An 18,183-nucleotide genomic window follows, 5' to 3' on the forward strand; every position below is an offset into this window, starting at 1 on the left:
ATTTCCCTATAGTAAGAAAAGTATCTCATAAACTTTTACATTTGCATTACAGTATATATAATTCTGGAGTCATAATTTTTGCTAAAATTTAAACATATTCAAAATACCAATAGACCTGAAAACCAAACTGCAACAGAAGATCGATTTGGAACGTTAGCAAATAAAAAATGCATGGAGAGATAAATTTCTCTTTTTTTTCCAAAGTAATGTTTTTGTACTAAAGAATAAAATATTAGTAAAAAGTCTATAGTCAAAAGATGATGATGTCATAGAAAAAAGTGAAATAATAAACAAAATATGAGCTTGTCCTTTAATATTACCATGATGGCATAATATGAACATGGGGAGTAATGTGCTTGCTTGTAAAAGGAATATACTAAAAAGACTATATCACGAGGAAAAAAATGAAAAAGCACTTGTTTACAGAACAGAAAACGAATGGTTAAGTAAAACTTTTTTGTTAACAGAGAGTAAATTATTATTTGAAATTTAAATTACTACACACGATGCATCATAAAGTTGAAAATCAATCTCTCTTTGCATAATGTAATAGTGTAAATGTTTTTACATTATACATTCATCGATTGAAAATTTTCAATTTTAATGGAAAATAATTCTCAGGGATACTTTATACATTCTTTTATAAGTTGTATTGAAAAATTCTATAATTTTCCATTAACAGTGCATTCAAATTGCATAATGATAATTTATTACACAATTATAAACATATAATAATTCAAACATCAAATCATTAAATAACCTAAGAACAATCCTTCAGTTCATAACATTGCAGCACTATTTATTCATAAAATATGTAACATAATAAAGTCAACAAATTTTCAGCAGAGTTGAAAATTAATAATAATACCTAAATGACATCAATTTTTAAAACTTCAGTAGGGCATAAAAGCATGCAAGATCAATTAATAAAATTAAGCATTCTTATCAGTATCTTTATGTTTGGCAACAATTTTTTGGTAATACAAACAAATGTTTTAAAAGATGATTTATGATAATTAATCAACCATTAGTAGCAATGTAATTTCTGATAACAGTTTATATTAAAGTAACTGAAAATGAATTTAAAGAAAGTGCACATTCATAACCAAAACCATGACTAAACTATAAAAATCAACTTTTTAATTTAAAAATTTCAAATTATGCCCATTAATTATTAAAAAATTACACTTTAAATGAAAAATAGAATAAAATTTCGACAATTGTATATATTTTACAAACTGCAAATATAAAATTATTTCAATTTTTTCCTAATCTACAAACAAATATTCTGCATCCAAATTGGCTAAAATGTATATTAAGCAGCTTCTTATTACAATACTCTATTAATATAATATACCATTTCACAAATATCATCACAATAACACAAAAATATACACATATTTCTTTTAATAAAGTCAATCTCGTTTACATACATTCTAAATCTTTCCAACATACATTCATATATATGTATATTTATTTTATAGTCAAGTAAGAACTTAAACCAACTACAATTTACATTAAAGGTTTAGGATTTATATGAGATAAAATTATTTCAACAAATGTCATAACTAAGCAGCTTTAAAATATTATTTATTTTAGGATACACTCCTTAAACAAAAGTAGCAAAGTTCATAATATGAGAATAATATACAATAATTTCGGCAAAGGTTTAAAAAATAGTTTTGGCACGACCTTTCAGGTTTCAGTTTCTGAGCAACATCTAGATTTTTTGGGCCAAGTTCAGCATTTTAGTTACAAATTAAGACAGTCAATGAAATAATGAAGGGAAAAAATGCATTTTAGATGACAGAAAAAAGAATTTTTGCAAGAAGCTTTCACATAATTTTCATTCTAAATTGATTTCAAAGAATAAACTAATGAATATGGTTTGGTTTATCAGATTACGGCAAAGCACTCGAGGGCTATCTGCTTTAAGGGAGGCCTTCGTGGAGGACTTTACACGCTAATGAATATGAATGAAAATTTAATATTCTTGAGGATTAAGCTGCCTTCATTTAATGCTGATTTCATTTAAATAAAATGTAATATAATTAATAATATTAACACAGCGGAAAAGATTAGATTATGATCAGAAAGAACCTTTAAGGATGACATGATCAATATATAACATGCTAAAAAATAGGCGGGAGGGTTTCGTTTTTATTAATTAAAACACAATAAATATTTCACAACTATCGCTTTTACTTAATGAGGTGGTTACATAGGCTTATTTTTTTATTTATAATTCTACACATATATTTCCAATTCCAAAACTTCGTAAAACATGATGCAAAATTTTACAAAAATAATCGCAGCATGTTTGGTTAGGATTCTGTAAAAATAAAATCTAATTTTTAAATGAATCTTGTCGAATAAGCACTGCTTACTAAATTATGCTTTCATTAGTCTAAAACAAAGTTTCATACTTTTACATACAAAATTCACAGATATATGAGAATGAACTGTCGGCTTAGATAATTTTTCTATGTTTGTTGCTTATTAAAATTTAAATCATTTGAGAAAAAATTCAGAAGCAATATAAAAAAGAAGCTTCCCGCTTTGGTAATTAATGGTTTCCTTTTATATAAAACAGCATTTTTCATTAAATTTATAGCTAACTCCCCCACCCACAGTGTTCCAGACTTATTTTTGTATAATTCCACACATTATATGAAGGCACCTTTTAAATTATACACCTACGATTAACATTTAAGGTAATAAAGCCTAAATAATCTTTTTTGCACAGCCTGTGTATTATTCGTATATATAATGCATTAAAATGCAAAACTTAAATTACTAATTTTTAAAATATAAAAATCTTAAGCTCAAAACAAGGAAAAAGTCAACTTTGAGATTATAGCTATAATATGAATGGATGTAGGAGGTTCTAAATATAACTAATCAGCAAGTAAGAAATATCCAAATATTTGTTACAGTAGCTTAATAATTATAAGTCAAAATTTGTAATATTCTAAAAGATTTAAATTTACAGATGACAACATTTAAAGAAAATTCAAAATACAAAAATAAACAGTGGACAACTTTGATGAAAATGGATGTACAAGAACAATGGATGTAGTACTTTTTGATGGTACTAATATAATGTGGAGGGGGGAAGGGATTTTTTACATTAGTATATACAAAGGAAATTTTCCTCATCTGAAGGATATATACACTATAGTAATAAATCTTTATGATATTACACAAAGGTCTCGAGAATAACTCTGATCAGGAGCACATTTCAATAAGTGATTCATGACTGCTCGTGCAAGATAACTGGCTGTTATAGTGGTTGGTGAATCAAAAAACATTGTCATATCTTTTTCACGATCAAAGGCATTATCTTTCTGGAACATTATGAAAGCTTCTTCAACCAACTGTAAAAAGGAAATCAAATAATCATGACAAATGGTAAATTTAATTAACCAACAGAACTTTTAAATGAATGTATGACTGTATAACATTTTAAAAATGAATCCATAACATATGGTAAATTTTAAGTGGAGGAAGACTGAACTCATAGCACTGCAGAAAACTAAAATAAATAAAAGATATTATTAAATTTATTTGCTTTGTTGTAAAACTGTTAGATACATTATGTTTAATGCAATAGATATTTATACAGCTTAGAGAAGCACTTAATTTTCGTCACTGGTCTTCGGTTTTTTTCGTTTCACTTTGCTCATTTTCACCTGCAGATCGTTTAAAAAAACTGTCCAAGGAGGTTTGTTTCTTTCTCCCTTTCAGGATAATGCGGAAATGAGTTAGGCAAGTTTCGATGAACAACTCCGATGCACGACCAGTTGCAACTTTTTCAGGGTGAATTTTATCCACAAAATCTACAACTTTATTCCACATTCCCAAGATCTCCTTTATAACTCTAGGGATAACCTCCTCCCTCTCTGGCTCCTCTTCAAAACTAATATTTCACGCTTTAATTCAACAGACATCATTTTCTTCTTCGGACCCATGGTTATAAAAATAAATGTGATAATGTTTTGTAAATGTACAAAAAGCAAAAAATGCAAACTTAACTTAGTCGTGTGCAGCGTTGTAGTGTGCAATTCCTCGTATCTCAAAGCAAAATATCGCTTGCTCGGCGGCTCATATCTCAAAACACTCATATATTAGGGCACTCATATATCGAGGTACCTTTGTATCATGAGTTCGTTAAACAAGGTCAAACAATAAAGGCACATATTACTTGAATGTTTAAGAGAAGCAGTGTGACAGAAGAGGGCAGAAATTTGGAGAAATAAGACCTGGATGCTTCATAAGACATCTGAACACTCTTCACTCCTTATCTGTAATATTTAAGCTATTTCAGTCGAACAAGAGGCAACTGGTCTACTCTTCAAAATTGGTTAATGAAGTATCCCCCCCCTCCCCAAAGTTGAAATATACTATAAAAGGCTCACGAATTTGACTTAATAAGATCTCAAAGAAAATTTACTATGGACTTAGAAACAAACCCTCCAAAGGATTTCCAGGAGGGAATCCAGCAAAGGAAGATATGTTTGGAGTGATGTGTAAAAAGAGAAGGGAATATTTTGAAGGAGATAAAGTCTCATAAAAAGTACTCTTATCAATTGATTTATTTTAAAAGTTCAGCCCCTTTTTGGGTAGAATCTTTACATTGCAGGATATTTATAATGCAATAATATGAAGGAAGCATTGAATAGGCTTGGAATTTGCATTGTAATGCATGTGCAAATCACGTGCACCACTAACATCATCTAGAAGCCCAATAAAAACGGCTGTTTTAAGCACTGGAACTGCATGTTTTCTCACTTTAGTGGGGGAAAGGGGGTGATGGGAAGCTTTAACCTCTCCAAGCCGGCTGGTACAGCAGTTGTACCAGGAGAATGACTTTCTCAGACGCCGGCATTGGTACAACTGTCGTACCATCCATGCCCTCCCCATTTTAGAGAATCGCCTATCTGTAGATCTTTGGGTGGTCCATTGTCACTGCTCAGAGTAGCCGCTGGCTACGCATTATTTCCATCTTCTTATCAGTTTGGCTACATTTTGGCAAAAACCGCAGGTTTCGTCTCGCGCCAATATACTTGAAAATTAAATAGATGCCACCTCTTTCTCAATCTGTCTCGTAATTTTAATGCTAATTTTTTTAGTACTGACTTTTGCTATGATTAAAACGTCAGCGATTTTGCACGCTCTTTAAGCTTACCATACTTAATGTTTTTTAATCATAACAAATAAGAATAGATTAATATTTTAGATTTAATGCCCTTCTAGAAAATAGGTAAAACCGCTTTTATCGTTTACTTCCTTTTCATACTTATGAATAATAAGATTTTATTTTGACATTTTTTTGTGGAGTGCATAAAACCCTTAAGAACTGTTAACTCTTTCAAAGTGCTTCTATTATGCAGGCAATTTTGTCTGATTTATCAGGAGATAAATAAGAGACAATTGTATGCATAATAGTTTTTGTTATTTTCATTCATTCTGTGATTGCTTTCAATGATTTTTATTGATTCTAAATTAAATAAAATCAATTTATCTTTAGACCCTCTTTTAGGATAAGATCTGCCAAAAAGTATTTAAATATCAGTAAAGCTCCCGTTACTTCTAAATTGAATCAAAACATCAGTTACATTTTATAAAATTTCGGCCAGTTTTATTTGCTGAAATTCTTATACAGTCAAAAGTCGTTAATTCGGACACCCATAATCCGGAATGATCTATAATCCGGACCTCAAAGCTAAAAACTTTCTGCGCATGCGCCGCGTTAGCACATGCGCACAGGCGTTTTACGCGTGCGCGTAAGACCTTGACTACTGCGCATATGCGTGTGCGCAAGTGCAGAATACGTTTTCGCCTGCGCGTTTAATGTATAACGGACGGTGTAAGCTAAAATTATCTAATTATCTATTTCACTTAATGTTAATGATTGCGTTGTTTCTTAATCTTCGAATTGGATCCCGCTTATTATTTTTTGCAGACTGTAAGAGCAATTTTATAAAAGTAAACTTGAACTTTCGATTATGTCAAATAGAATTTCCGATGCTGGAACTTCCAAAGGATCTACAAAACGAAAGTATGTTTCGATGTCCAACAAACAAAAAGTGGAATTGCTGCAAAAAATGGATAAAGACATGAAGAATGTGACAGAGAGGTTAGTGAAAACGAAAAAAATTCGATTGACAAGTTAGTCGGTATTCTCGGCACAGCAATTAACAGGACTTGAACAGCGGAACTTCAGCGGAAGGGAATTCAGACAAGTTGATAAAAAAATATCTTTAAAAAAGGTTGTTATTTTGTCTGTAATAAGGTGTATGTCAACTTACTATTAAATGTATGAAAATTAGGATTGGATTATGGAAAAGCACGCGAACGCTATCTACTTAAGGGGATGGATGCTTTCGTGTAAACCTTTTTAAGAGAAAATTGCTTGCATTTACGTTCCTGGTGGAAAACTCCACATGTAATCAACCCGTTCTTCGGTATTGATTGGATTAATTTTGTTTGCTTACTGAATTACATCAAAGCACACAACAATTACCTGTATGAGGGGAGTTATGCCTTCGCGGAGGACTTTCTAAGAGAAGCTGGCTTGCATTTACGTTACACAAAAACCGTGAATCCACCTATTTAGCCGGGATTCAAACCCAAGCGAGCTACAAGTGTTCAGCCATCTTTACCGCTCTGCTGAAGAGCCCGTAAAAATATTGATAAAGGAAAAGTATTGAAATAACCGGTTTAATTTACTAACCTATATTTCTCAATCGACAGTACATAAATTACGCATATGAGGGGGATTATTTGTGAATAAATAAACTGTATTGCACTTTTCTCCCCTATTTCATATTACGATGGAATTATTGCATTTCAAAGTTATTTCTCATGAATTAATTTTGCTCTTCATGATTTTTGATATTTTCAAAGAGAAAATTCCACACTTTAAATAAAAAAATACACGAGAAGATACTTTATGCAAAATTTGGCGTAAACGGTTTTCTTAATTTTGCTTTGAAAATATTCCAGGGTAATCGTTTTCATTACTGGAAGAAATATGAAAAACAGATTTACTACATTGTGTCAACACCCAATATTTCCTTATTCTTTTGAAAACGTGAAATATTACTCTTTCTAAAATAAATTAGAAAATATATTATGTGCAAATAGAATATTCGTTGAAAATGAAATAGACTTCAACTTTTGTATATAACGATGGTTTTAGACGAAATTTCTACCTATAAAAAGAAATTGACGTATAATTAATTCTTCATGAACATTTAAAACTGTTCTCAAAATTCTTTTGATGATTGCATGTATAAGTCACAGATTTTTTTCTCTGCTAACATAAACAAAAGCCAATTTTACAAAGAAAAATTCTCGGTAAAGATATACCTTCTTTGCCTGATAGTCCAATGTAATATTTGTTAAAGTTAAATGATTAAACGCAACCAATGTATCTCGGATTTTGATTTTTATATTATAATAACAAAATTATCGAAAAAAGCAGATTTAAATCTCTGTTATTGTTATGTAAAGCTTTTATTATTGCTGCAAGTTCATCTCAAAATCTAATTGTATTGAATCTCATTCTAATCATCTAATGGTAATAAATATTATTATTATTATTTCATTAAATTAGTCATTACCATTATTTTATTAATGAAAATATGTTATTAAAAATCGCATTCCAGCCTGCAGACTTACAAATCTAGTTCGTATTTACTATATTTTGTTAAATTTTGTTCTCGCTTTCTAATTTCTAATACGAAAATACGCGAATATAAATGAAGAGTGAAAACAAAGTTAAAAAATTCACAAATTATTTACGAGATTGATTAGAAATAGTGAGTGAAATATAAACATTGCATACATTTTGTTCTAAGTATAGTGTGCACTGGATATGCATCCAGTACTGCATATTTATTTATGCACTATTTATTTAGAACTTCATTTAAATGAAAGCAAAATAATCATCGAAAAAATTGCAAATCTAGCAACCCCTCTACTATGGGACGTAAGCGTCCGACAAACATGTAAATTTTACTTCATCCATGGAGGGGAAGTAATGACTTTTCTCATTAGGAAAATGTCAAAGAGGGGGCAAAACCGTTTCGGATAGCGCCGGTCTGAAGGCTGTATTATGAGAATTTCGGCCCGGTTTTAGAAGGTTAAGTTTGCTTCACTTACAAAAAAAAAAAAAAAAAAAGTCATGTAAGTAAGTTTATGAGTCTGACAGAGTCTTGTGACTTATGAAGACTGCAGCTTATCCTTCCAAGAAACCTGTGCTGCATTAGATGAAATTATGCTATAATGATGCACTTATGGATTTGCTTTGTTGAGAAATGGCTGGACTGATTTATGGAAACAATTGCATAAGCTTTAACATCAACAAGAGGAGAGATACATATTATGTACATGGCAGTGAGAGACTGCACAACAATTAGGGTCTATTGCACTACAATCTAAGCCAGCAAATATAATTTGATGCTGTCTGAAGAGGAACTAAATGTAAGGAATCCATTGCTGCAATTATCACTGAATGACCACTACAAGAATTTTCAGCTCAATGGTGCACTGAATGCATATTGATCCATCACCTGAAGTTATGGATAGAGATTTTACTTCCCCACTGTCTAATGTGATCAAAAGCCACTGCTACATCTCTGAAGTTTTGCAGCCTGTTATTTTTTCTTATTTTCAAAACTTATCTATGGCCAAGTTTCAATGACACAGTGTAGAAAGGCATGAAACATGCAATAATGAACAAATCTTCATTGCTCACCAGGTTGCATTCAGGCCTTCATACTTTGCCCATCAAACATATCGATGACCAGCAAGTGATTGGTCCATCATACATCAAATGAAACTGAGAAGCATGTGGAAACAATTTGGACTACAAGCACATATTCAGAATTTCTTTGTTTTAAATGCCAAAGCATGTAGCAGCAATTATCCAGCGGTGGCAGCTACACAAAATACTGATTTCTTCATGTTCCAAAATAGGGCTATAGTTCCCTTTGCTTTCTCAATTAAGCCACCCTTGTTTATACTTTATGTTGTTTATCCAGTAAATGGCTTCAGTATCTCTTGTTCTTTATGGTGCTGCAATCTGGATGATCAGCAGTATATTAAAAAATGTTTCTACAGCATGGAATTTCAAGATTTATTTGTTTATCAAATATTACTCGGTATGATCTTTCATATTTCTTAAAAAGAAACCCCTTAACTTCAGGGTAGGTAATGCTTATTGAAGACTTTTAAAAGTTAAATAATTACAGAAATAAATCTGACACACAAAATAAATAACAGGTTTTAAAAAAAAATTAAATGGAAATGGAAAGTATAAAAAAATTACTTTGTTCATATCAATAGTAGTATTAAATGAAAGCTCTGGGTTCCTCTCAAGAATCAAATAAACGACCATTATTAACTGTAAAAAACAAAAAAGTAACATTAAAAAAAATTCACTAATAATATAGCAATCAGAATCATAAACTGTTTTTAAAATAAATATTGATGAAATGATGAGAGGCTTAAACAAATGAGGGGCAAGATTCATGTTTTCTATAACAAGCTCAAGAAGTACCTATCTGCCTACATTAACTCTCTGGAGAATATTTCATAGTAATGAAACAGGTCATATCAAGAAAATTTAAGATTGCATAACAAATGAGGAGGATTGATCAGCTAGATCAGACAACAGGTATTTGAACCAACCTGTTCTATTCTTGAAATATCCCCAACTCTTAAACATCAAAGGTGCACAATTCATGTTCATGTTTTAAAAGTTTATGACAAGTACATAGGAACTTCCTGAGCGCACTGCAAAGTAAAAATTTAAAATCCACAATGTGTATAGACAGCAGATGCAAAAGATATAAGAGATACATGCAAAATAACAGTAAACTTTTATTTAAGGCAGATTTTAACTAAAAATGGTCAAATTAAAAAACTAAAAATATTTTCTGTTGATTTTAATTTTTATTTAGTGAGAAACAACTTTAAGTTTCTGTGCATATTCCTTGTTTTCATGTCAAACTATCACAGTATGGAACAGGAAAATGGCTTAGTATATATCCAAAATTGAATTTGAAATAATAATGCAATTTAATGGGACTTATGTTATTTGGGTACACTTCTTACAAAAAAGTTCTAATAAGCATTACAGTTCAGAAAGACTAATTTACACTGATTTTAAACAATTCTACTCAACTTCCTTCAAAGGAAGGCCTTATCTTGGAACAGATATGAGCTGTGTGTTAAAACATGTCTCATTTGAAAACATTTCCAGTTTTTACATCAAATTCAAAGGGTTGAAATATCTAGGATGAGTAGCCATATTAAATCACCACAAATTCCAGAAAAAATATGACAAATTGCAATAAAGACTCTATAATAAAAAGCCAGTTCATCTGTGAAAGATCTTGATAATGAAAGGTAATACAGCTTATATTGTTTCAAGTTAAAAAAATGTTACATTTGTAATAAGCTGAAAACATAGTCAGAAAAGTTGTGACATAATAAGTTCTTCATAGTAAGGATGAAGAAGCAAGAATGCTGGAGTTAGAAGCAACCCAAATGAACCCAAGAAAAACCTCTGTATATCAGATACTATCATAAAAATATAGGGTAACATGTTGAAATAACACTATAGAACTTAAAAATGAAATTAATTAAAAAAATATTAAAAATAATTATTAAAAAACAAAACTTCAGAGCAAAGGTTTACAACCTGTTGAAGTTTTCACACTGAGAAGCATAAAAAAGTGCTGCAGGCCAAGCCACCCAACAAAAACATGCAAAATACTGCACACAGATTTTAAAACTTGTTGATTACCAAAATAGGAACTATATTACAACCTGTCTGATGAAACGATATATGTTTTAAATAATTAAAAAAATGGTGAAAATATATGAACTTGATTTCTAAATACCAATATATCTACCTGTGTGGCATGACATGTGGAATTGATTGCTGAAAGTATACTCAAGATGTCATCTGAAACAGAATGCAGATAAGATGAAATTTTCTTTATGGTAATGGAATCTGATGATTAAAACAAAGAACTGGTCAAAAACGTAGATAGTGTTTTAATTTTTCCTAGAAAAAAAGTAGCTGAATGAAATTTTCTTGGGTTTTAATCAATGGGGTGAGTTATTATAAATTTTTCAACTTCCAAACTGCAGCAGTCAGACATGCTTCATATAATTTTAAGGAAGACATTAATATTTTTTTTCCTTCATATTTAGTTTCACTGAAGCATCATAACAACACATCTATTGTAGTGGTTTCACCTACCCCAGTAATTTCAAGCAAACCTGATTCTATGAATGATCTTATTTATTCACTGAAGACACTTATTCTTTCCCAAGAAAGCAACATATGGAATAGAAACCCATTGTATAATGGATTTCTTTCAAAATAGTTAGCAATAGAGTATATTTTAAGAGAAACTCAATAATTTTCAATTTTTTCCCCTCAGAATATAATAGTACAAAAAAGAAAATAAAAACCTTACATTCTAGACGTTAATGCATTTCACATATTAACAGCCAAAAAAATAATTCTTCTAGCATAACAACTCTAAGCCATTTTACAAACAGCAAATAATAGTTCATAATGCCCTGATATAAGCTGGATATCACAGTAATAAATCATGACTATTAAAATAAACATCCTGCTGCAATGCTTATTAGAACAAAAATAAGTTTAATAACCTTTAGTTTAATAAGATATTAAACAGGTTTTGTAGATTCTACACAATTGTTCAATGTTAATACGGAATATACACATTTAAATTAAAAAATTAATGGAAAGATGCATAGCAGTAAAAACATTGCAACAGAGAACAGTTATTACTGCTTGATTTACTAATGTCAAAAATGCACTTAACCATTGAATAATATGAGCTTCACTTATACACATTCTCCCCCACCACCAATAACGGACAGTTGTTTTTATATTTAGAACAATTTAAAGAAACTAACAGCCAAATTACATACTCTACAAAACTAAATAAATTTTTACAATATTAGATGAGTTATAAGTGCATAAAACATATGATATGTGTATTATAATTTATGATTAATTATCAGAGAATAAAATTTAATTTTTTACAAACATATGATGCAGCATGCTCAAAATAATGTCACAGTTCAGCTGATAATAAGATAAGTTCAGGTGATGATAAGATCTACTTAATCATGCTGTGTGAATCTGGTCATCATTGCCTGAATATTCACAAATTCATTAAACTAATTAATAACAGTTCTGAGCTTATTTTTGTTATAACTGCAAACTTTATTAACACAGTGGTATTACTCACAAGAACCATAGAAAAATCATAACATTTCAAGAAAAAGGTGAATTGCTTAATAAGTAATAATGGAATTTTTTTAATATTTCATTTATTATAAAGCTTTACATTTTTTTATGTCTAGTGCCAACAATACATATTTACAAAAATTTAAAAGCTATATGATACTATCAATATAGGTGCTGACATACAGACTAGAGATAGGGAAAACTGCTCTTTTAAGGGATCAGATTGGAACTGTTCGCTCACTGTAGCGAAACAGTTCTTTTTAATGATTCACCACTCAGTAATAATGACCTTGACGAATATGTTCAGAACAAGCATAGATCAAGATGAGAAAAGCAGAAGGAATTGAAAAAGGAGTGGAATAGCTGGAATCATCTCAACCAAACCATTCACTCCCTGGACTGATTTCTTTCAACTGTACTTCTGAGATTCACTAACAAAAAAAAAAAAACAAAAAAAAAACTTTCTTACATTGAACAACAATAAAATTCTGGAATTCAAAAATGCTAAAAGTTAAAAATAATGAAAACTAAACTCATTTTTCTTAAAGATTACATTATTTTATTACTATAATTGATATTTTGTTGCTACTACAAAGCACACAGTAAAAATTGATTTTTAGATTGGAGGCAGATCTCAAAGAAGAGGAAATTATCTGCTGACAATACTGGTTTTTTTCTTTTTTATCTGATTTAAAAAAATGATACCAAATATCACTCAAGGTTCTATCATTTGGTAGGATCCACATTTTGTTCTGTAATCTTGAATAAATATATAAGATGGAAAAATTTATATTTATAAAAATATACTAATTCTAAAGAAGATTAAAGAGAAATTTACAGCTCTTCATTACCAAGACATTAGTAAAATAAATAAAAATACAATTTATTATTTTACATAAATATTACAGTAATACTGCATAAAAAGGTAATATCTAATATACATAGCTATACCTTCACACAGTATTCAAAGAATCAAAATGAAACTCAAAGGAACAGCTTCAAGGAAGCGAAAAGTGCAAATAATCAACACTCCGCAGGAGGCAGATTTGAAAGAGCAAATAAAGAAGACTCTCAGAATCAGATCCAATGATGACTCTGAAGGAGCCAGATCTCTGACTAGGTGTTAAAATGCTGACAGTTGGGAATCCGAGGAATTAGTTCCTATAATCTCAGTACTTTAAACAGATCCTCGCACTGCCAGATAGGAGAGGGGGGGAAAAAAGAAAAAAACTCCATTTGCAAACTGTTCTCAGTTTTGCTGGGACGGGTCAGTTTATTTAATGTTTTGTTTTTTAAATACGAGATGGAACACAAGCAAGCTAAAAGCACTCATATGTACATATGTAACACAGATAAAAAATATGTCAGATACCTTCTAGTAAATAATAAAGGAAAGGTAGTGTTTATATTACTGCTATTCCCTTTTTTTCCGGAGCACTGATCATTCATTCAGTCTAGTGAATCGGTTCCCGAGCGAATCACCCATCTCTAATACAAACAATTAATTTCATAAACAGAGATCTAATGTATGATTTTATTTCACAAAAAAATTTCTATAATCTGAGTACAGAATATTAAGAACATAAATTATGCAAAATATGAGTTAATCTACTGTATTTTTATTTAATTTTATTTTTTTATTAGTGAAGCTTCAAATCAAAACAATAGCCTATTAGTTGTGAAGCTGCTTGGGATACATGCACCTCTAATCCAAATGCACTTCAAGGAACAAGCTATACTTTTTTTTAGTTGTTAAAATCATATTATTTACTGCATAAAATAATAATCTAAAAGATCAAAACAATTACATTTTTGAGATGAAACCATTACAATCTAAAAACTTAAAACTTTCCAGATAGTTCAGCAAGAATTAATTTATGAAAATAATTTACAGAATAAATAATGACAAACTTATCAAAAAAGAGATGAATTTCATTTGTTATTCAAATTTTTAAAAAGTCGGATTGCATTTGAATTTAAAATAAAATACAATAGTTAAAAATAAGAAATTATTACCTCGACAAGGATTTGACGGTACTCAGGAAGGACAACTCTACTTAAAAACATTTCAACTTCTGTAGCAAATTTTAGATCATAAACAGTCATTTCTGTCAATGTTGGTTGCTAGAAACAAAGATGGTCTTTGTTCAAACTTATAATTTTTTTATAGTATTGAATTTAAAAGTGAGGAAATCTGATCACTTTCAATGCAACGTTTATTAAAAAAACTTCTTTACAACAATGGAAACTAAGAAAAGTAAAACTCTTTGTTAAAATTATATCTATAAATAATACTTTATATGAAAACACACATTTAAAATGGGCATTTTTACAATGACTGATTGACGTAAATCCCTTAAATCTGTAACACTTGATTATATGCTTAATTTTTGACATAAAATGAATAAAATAAAATTTTTCTCCTCTGTCTTTCCCCTCCAAAAAAATATCATTCCTTAGAATTTACCCAAAAAAGTATTTTTTAAAAATATTTTTCAAAATAACATTATGAAAAAATATGATCTTGCACTTCAGGCATCTTAGGCATTTGTAGTACAATTCCATTCAATGAAATAAAACAGTAAAAAATACAATATTTTGAATAAAATGTAATATCAATTTGGCATTTGGTTCAAATTGTGATAAGGTGGCATAAAGTTTCTTTGTGTAGGGTGAGTGATTTCAGAGTGCAATAGTTTTCATATCAGTGGTGAAATCCTGTGCCTTTGTTAAAGATTCCGGTTGCAACCTCGAAGGTCGCTTCAGTGGACAAAGAGATTTATACGTTAAGTCTTTTCATCAGGGTCAGGAGATGGACACTTTGTTATGTATGAGTGAAAGAATCCCCCCCTCGGAGTTCAGGGCAAGTAAACACAGGGAGATATATAAGATGGTTTCCTGAGAAGAGGGAACAACTTTCCTGTTTAGAGCTATGGGCATGTTGGCCTGCTAAGAATGATTATTTCTCGTGTATAATGCGTTACAGAATTTTTCCTGTAACAAAATTCTAAGGGACTTGATATACCCGAGTCCCATATTGTTAATATATGCAACTGTTAAGGTTTTCATTTTATTAAAATTCATGTTATTGTTAAAACTTGAGTTTGAAGTTCATTTCAATCCTGTGTCACAACCCAGGGTTTGCATAGTGGCTTCAGCCACTACACCACAAAATAAACAGGCTCAGTGTATTTCAATATCAACACCAAAATGGAGCTCAAGGTTGAGTTTTTGTTAATTTTTAAAATGCAAAATTATAAGTATATATACAAATTTACTATAAATTTTATACATGTAAACAAATTTATTACAAATTTTACTATAAATTTGTACAGTAGATACATATAATTTTACTATAAAATTTTTGACCTACTTGTGGTAAATGGTAACCTTCCACAATTATACCTTCAGTGGTTCTTGTCATAATATCCCAAACACGATCATAAAAATTCTTTGGAACTCTGCATAAGGCACCTTCAATCTGTCGTCTTTGATGAATAGACAGCCTAAAAGAAGGAGAGAAAAAGCCCTTAGATGAAAAGAAAAGGAAACTGAATGTTAAATAGAAAAAAAAGCTTGCTTTTGAAATAATTTTTTATTCCTTTAAAAAGGGGGAAAAGCCTATTTGGAAAATAAACATTTTGTCTCTGGTCAAAATTGTAGTAGAAATTAACAATAAAACAAAACGAAATGATGCTACGAATATCCCAAATCACTGGGATTCACTTGTAAATGCAACTAATGCTTTGCATAGAATATGACAGAAAACAAATTCACACGATTCTCCACTTGAATATGACTAGAAAATAAGAAATTAATACTCAAATACACACTCATAATAGTTCAACAAATAAGAAAGTGCCTCATGGGATGTTTGTAGAAATAAATAAATAAATATTACTTTCCTGCATTTTGTATGCTTCATATACAATACACAATACAAAATTTATATCACAGCATTTATTATCCCAATTTTGCACTTAAACTTTTACTTGTGTTAGGGCTTTATGATACTCTAAATTCATACGTTTATATTTTGGAAAAATTTTTTTAAACGTCTATTGTTATGAATTTTATATAATGTAAAATGAACAACTTCAATAAAAACAATACTCTGCCAGAAAAATAAGATTACAGAGGCACGTTTATTTAACATTGAGATAAATAGCTATCTTGCTAAGCTGGTGAGCAATCAGCAAGCTGGCGATGGTTTTGGCAACTAATATTTGTTCCTTATGTTGGAAAATATAACTTATTGTAAACCTTTTACTGCATTATCTCTTCTCCTTAAATGTTTATTAGGCTTAGTTCTTATTTTTAATGTAATATACTAGTTACTTCTACTTCTTTTTCTTGCTGCCACTGTTTGCATTTGGACTGTTTCAACCTAATTGAGATGCAAAAACAAAAGTGATGTTACATCATCTGGAAAGCCGATTCGTGCCGATAGCTGATTGGTTGCCGTGAGATGACGTCATGCCTACTTCTGCTATAAGTATCTCGTGTCGCTCTGGCTCAACCCTCACATTCATTGAGAGGTTAGCGTCGCTGCGCGACGCATGCATCCCGATTTACTCTGTAAGTATTTTTGCTTTCCCTCCTCATAGCGGCCAAAAAACCACCAGATCGATTTTGGAATAGGCATGATAGCAACAGCGATATGGATCACGACTCAGATTATTCCAACTCATCTAAGAATAGCGGGAAAATTAAAATTTAAAGATTTTCTAAAACCCTCCAGCTTGGAAACTAAATCACAGCAGTACAAAAGAATAAAGAAAAGTAGCTCCCCCAGCACTGCGACTCCAAAAACCAAAGAATTTCACGACACCATGGAAAAGTGTAAACATATTTTCCCCAACTTATTTCAAGGACTCGGAACTGAACTAGAAAAAGATCCCAGATTTCAAATACTCAGGAACAGAGCCCTAACAGAAATCTTAAATAAATCCCAAGAACATATGATTGAACAATCAAATTTAATGGACACCGGATCAATGGATGAGAAAATTACGCAGAAAATGTGAAAGAACACGAAGAATTAGTGGACTCCAACAAAGAAGTTTACAACAATTTAATAGTTCCAGAAGCAGATAATAATTCAGAACAAAATTGGTCAATTCCCTCAAAAACATGCAAACCTAATCTAAAACCTAGCGAAAAAGTAGAAATAGAACAAAACAACAGATTCGAACCTTTAAAAGATGAAGAAAATAATGAAACTACTGAAGATAAAACTAATCATAAAACTGAAATAAAAATCTCACCAATAGTCATCATGCAAGTTGAATTAGATTGAATTGATCTACAGAAAATCTTAAGTACTAAAATTCTAAAAAACAAATATGAAACCCAGATGAAAACCAAAAAAGTTTACCTAAATACTTCCACCGAAGAGGATTACAACAGCGCCATCGAATTTCTAAAGAAATCATGCATAGAATTCCATACGTATCAACTTTATTCCAAAATTAACATTAAAGTCATTTTAAAAAATATGCCCAGAAGCATCTCAGAAACTGCAATATTTGAAGACCTAAAATTTAGAAAATTCCCAGTACTAAAAGTTAAACAGTTCACAAAGAAAATAGAAAGTGATATCATAAAATTACCCATATACTTCATTGAACTTGAAAGGAATAAATTAGGAGAAGCGATTTACAACTTAAATAATATTTTTAACTTCAATATCACTATTGAGAAATATGCACCTAAAACTAAAAGACCAATTCAATGCTTCAAGTGTTAAAGGGCTCAAGTGTTATAAATGTGGCCGTCCAGGTCATATTCAAAAATACTGTAGAATGAAAGGTAATTTTTCCAGATCACCCTCACCTGCTTTTGTTTCCTCAGCTGTATCTAGTAGTAATAAAACA

The 18,183-nt window shown here is 30.4% G+C and overlaps 1 protein-coding gene across 3 annotated transcripts in view; it reads right to left on the reverse strand.

The window, feature by feature from the left end:
* Nucleotides 1-296: 296 nt before the first annotated feature.
* Nucleotides 297-18,183, reverse strand: part of LOC118182227 (putative phosphorylase b kinase regulatory subunit beta) — a 155,574-nt gene continuing 137,687 nt past the window's right edge. For all 3 annotated transcript variants that reach the window (XM_085815074.1, XM_085815072.1, XM_085815071.1), the window contains 4 exons: nucleotides 15,681-15,813; nucleotides 14,324-14,431; nucleotides 9,338-9,412; nucleotides 297-3,377 (listed from right to left, as the gene is read on the reverse strand). In XM_085815074.1, the coding sequence (XP_085671200.1) occupies nucleotides 3,192-3,377; nucleotides 9,338-9,412; nucleotides 14,324-14,431; nucleotides 15,681-15,813 (502 nt within the window). In that variant the 3' untranslated portion in view covers nucleotides 297-3,191. The remainder of the gene's footprint in view (nucleotides 3,378-9,337; nucleotides 9,413-14,323; nucleotides 14,432-15,680; nucleotides 15,814-18,183) is intronic.

Source organism: Stegodyphus dumicola, chromosome 4 (genome assembly GCF_044657685.1).
Source record: "Stegodyphus dumicola isolate Sdum_Otavi_A_Nest chromosome 4, ASM4465768v1".
NCBI classification, from domain to species: Eukaryota; Metazoa; Arthropoda; class Arachnida; order Araneae; family Eresidae; genus Stegodyphus; species Stegodyphus dumicola.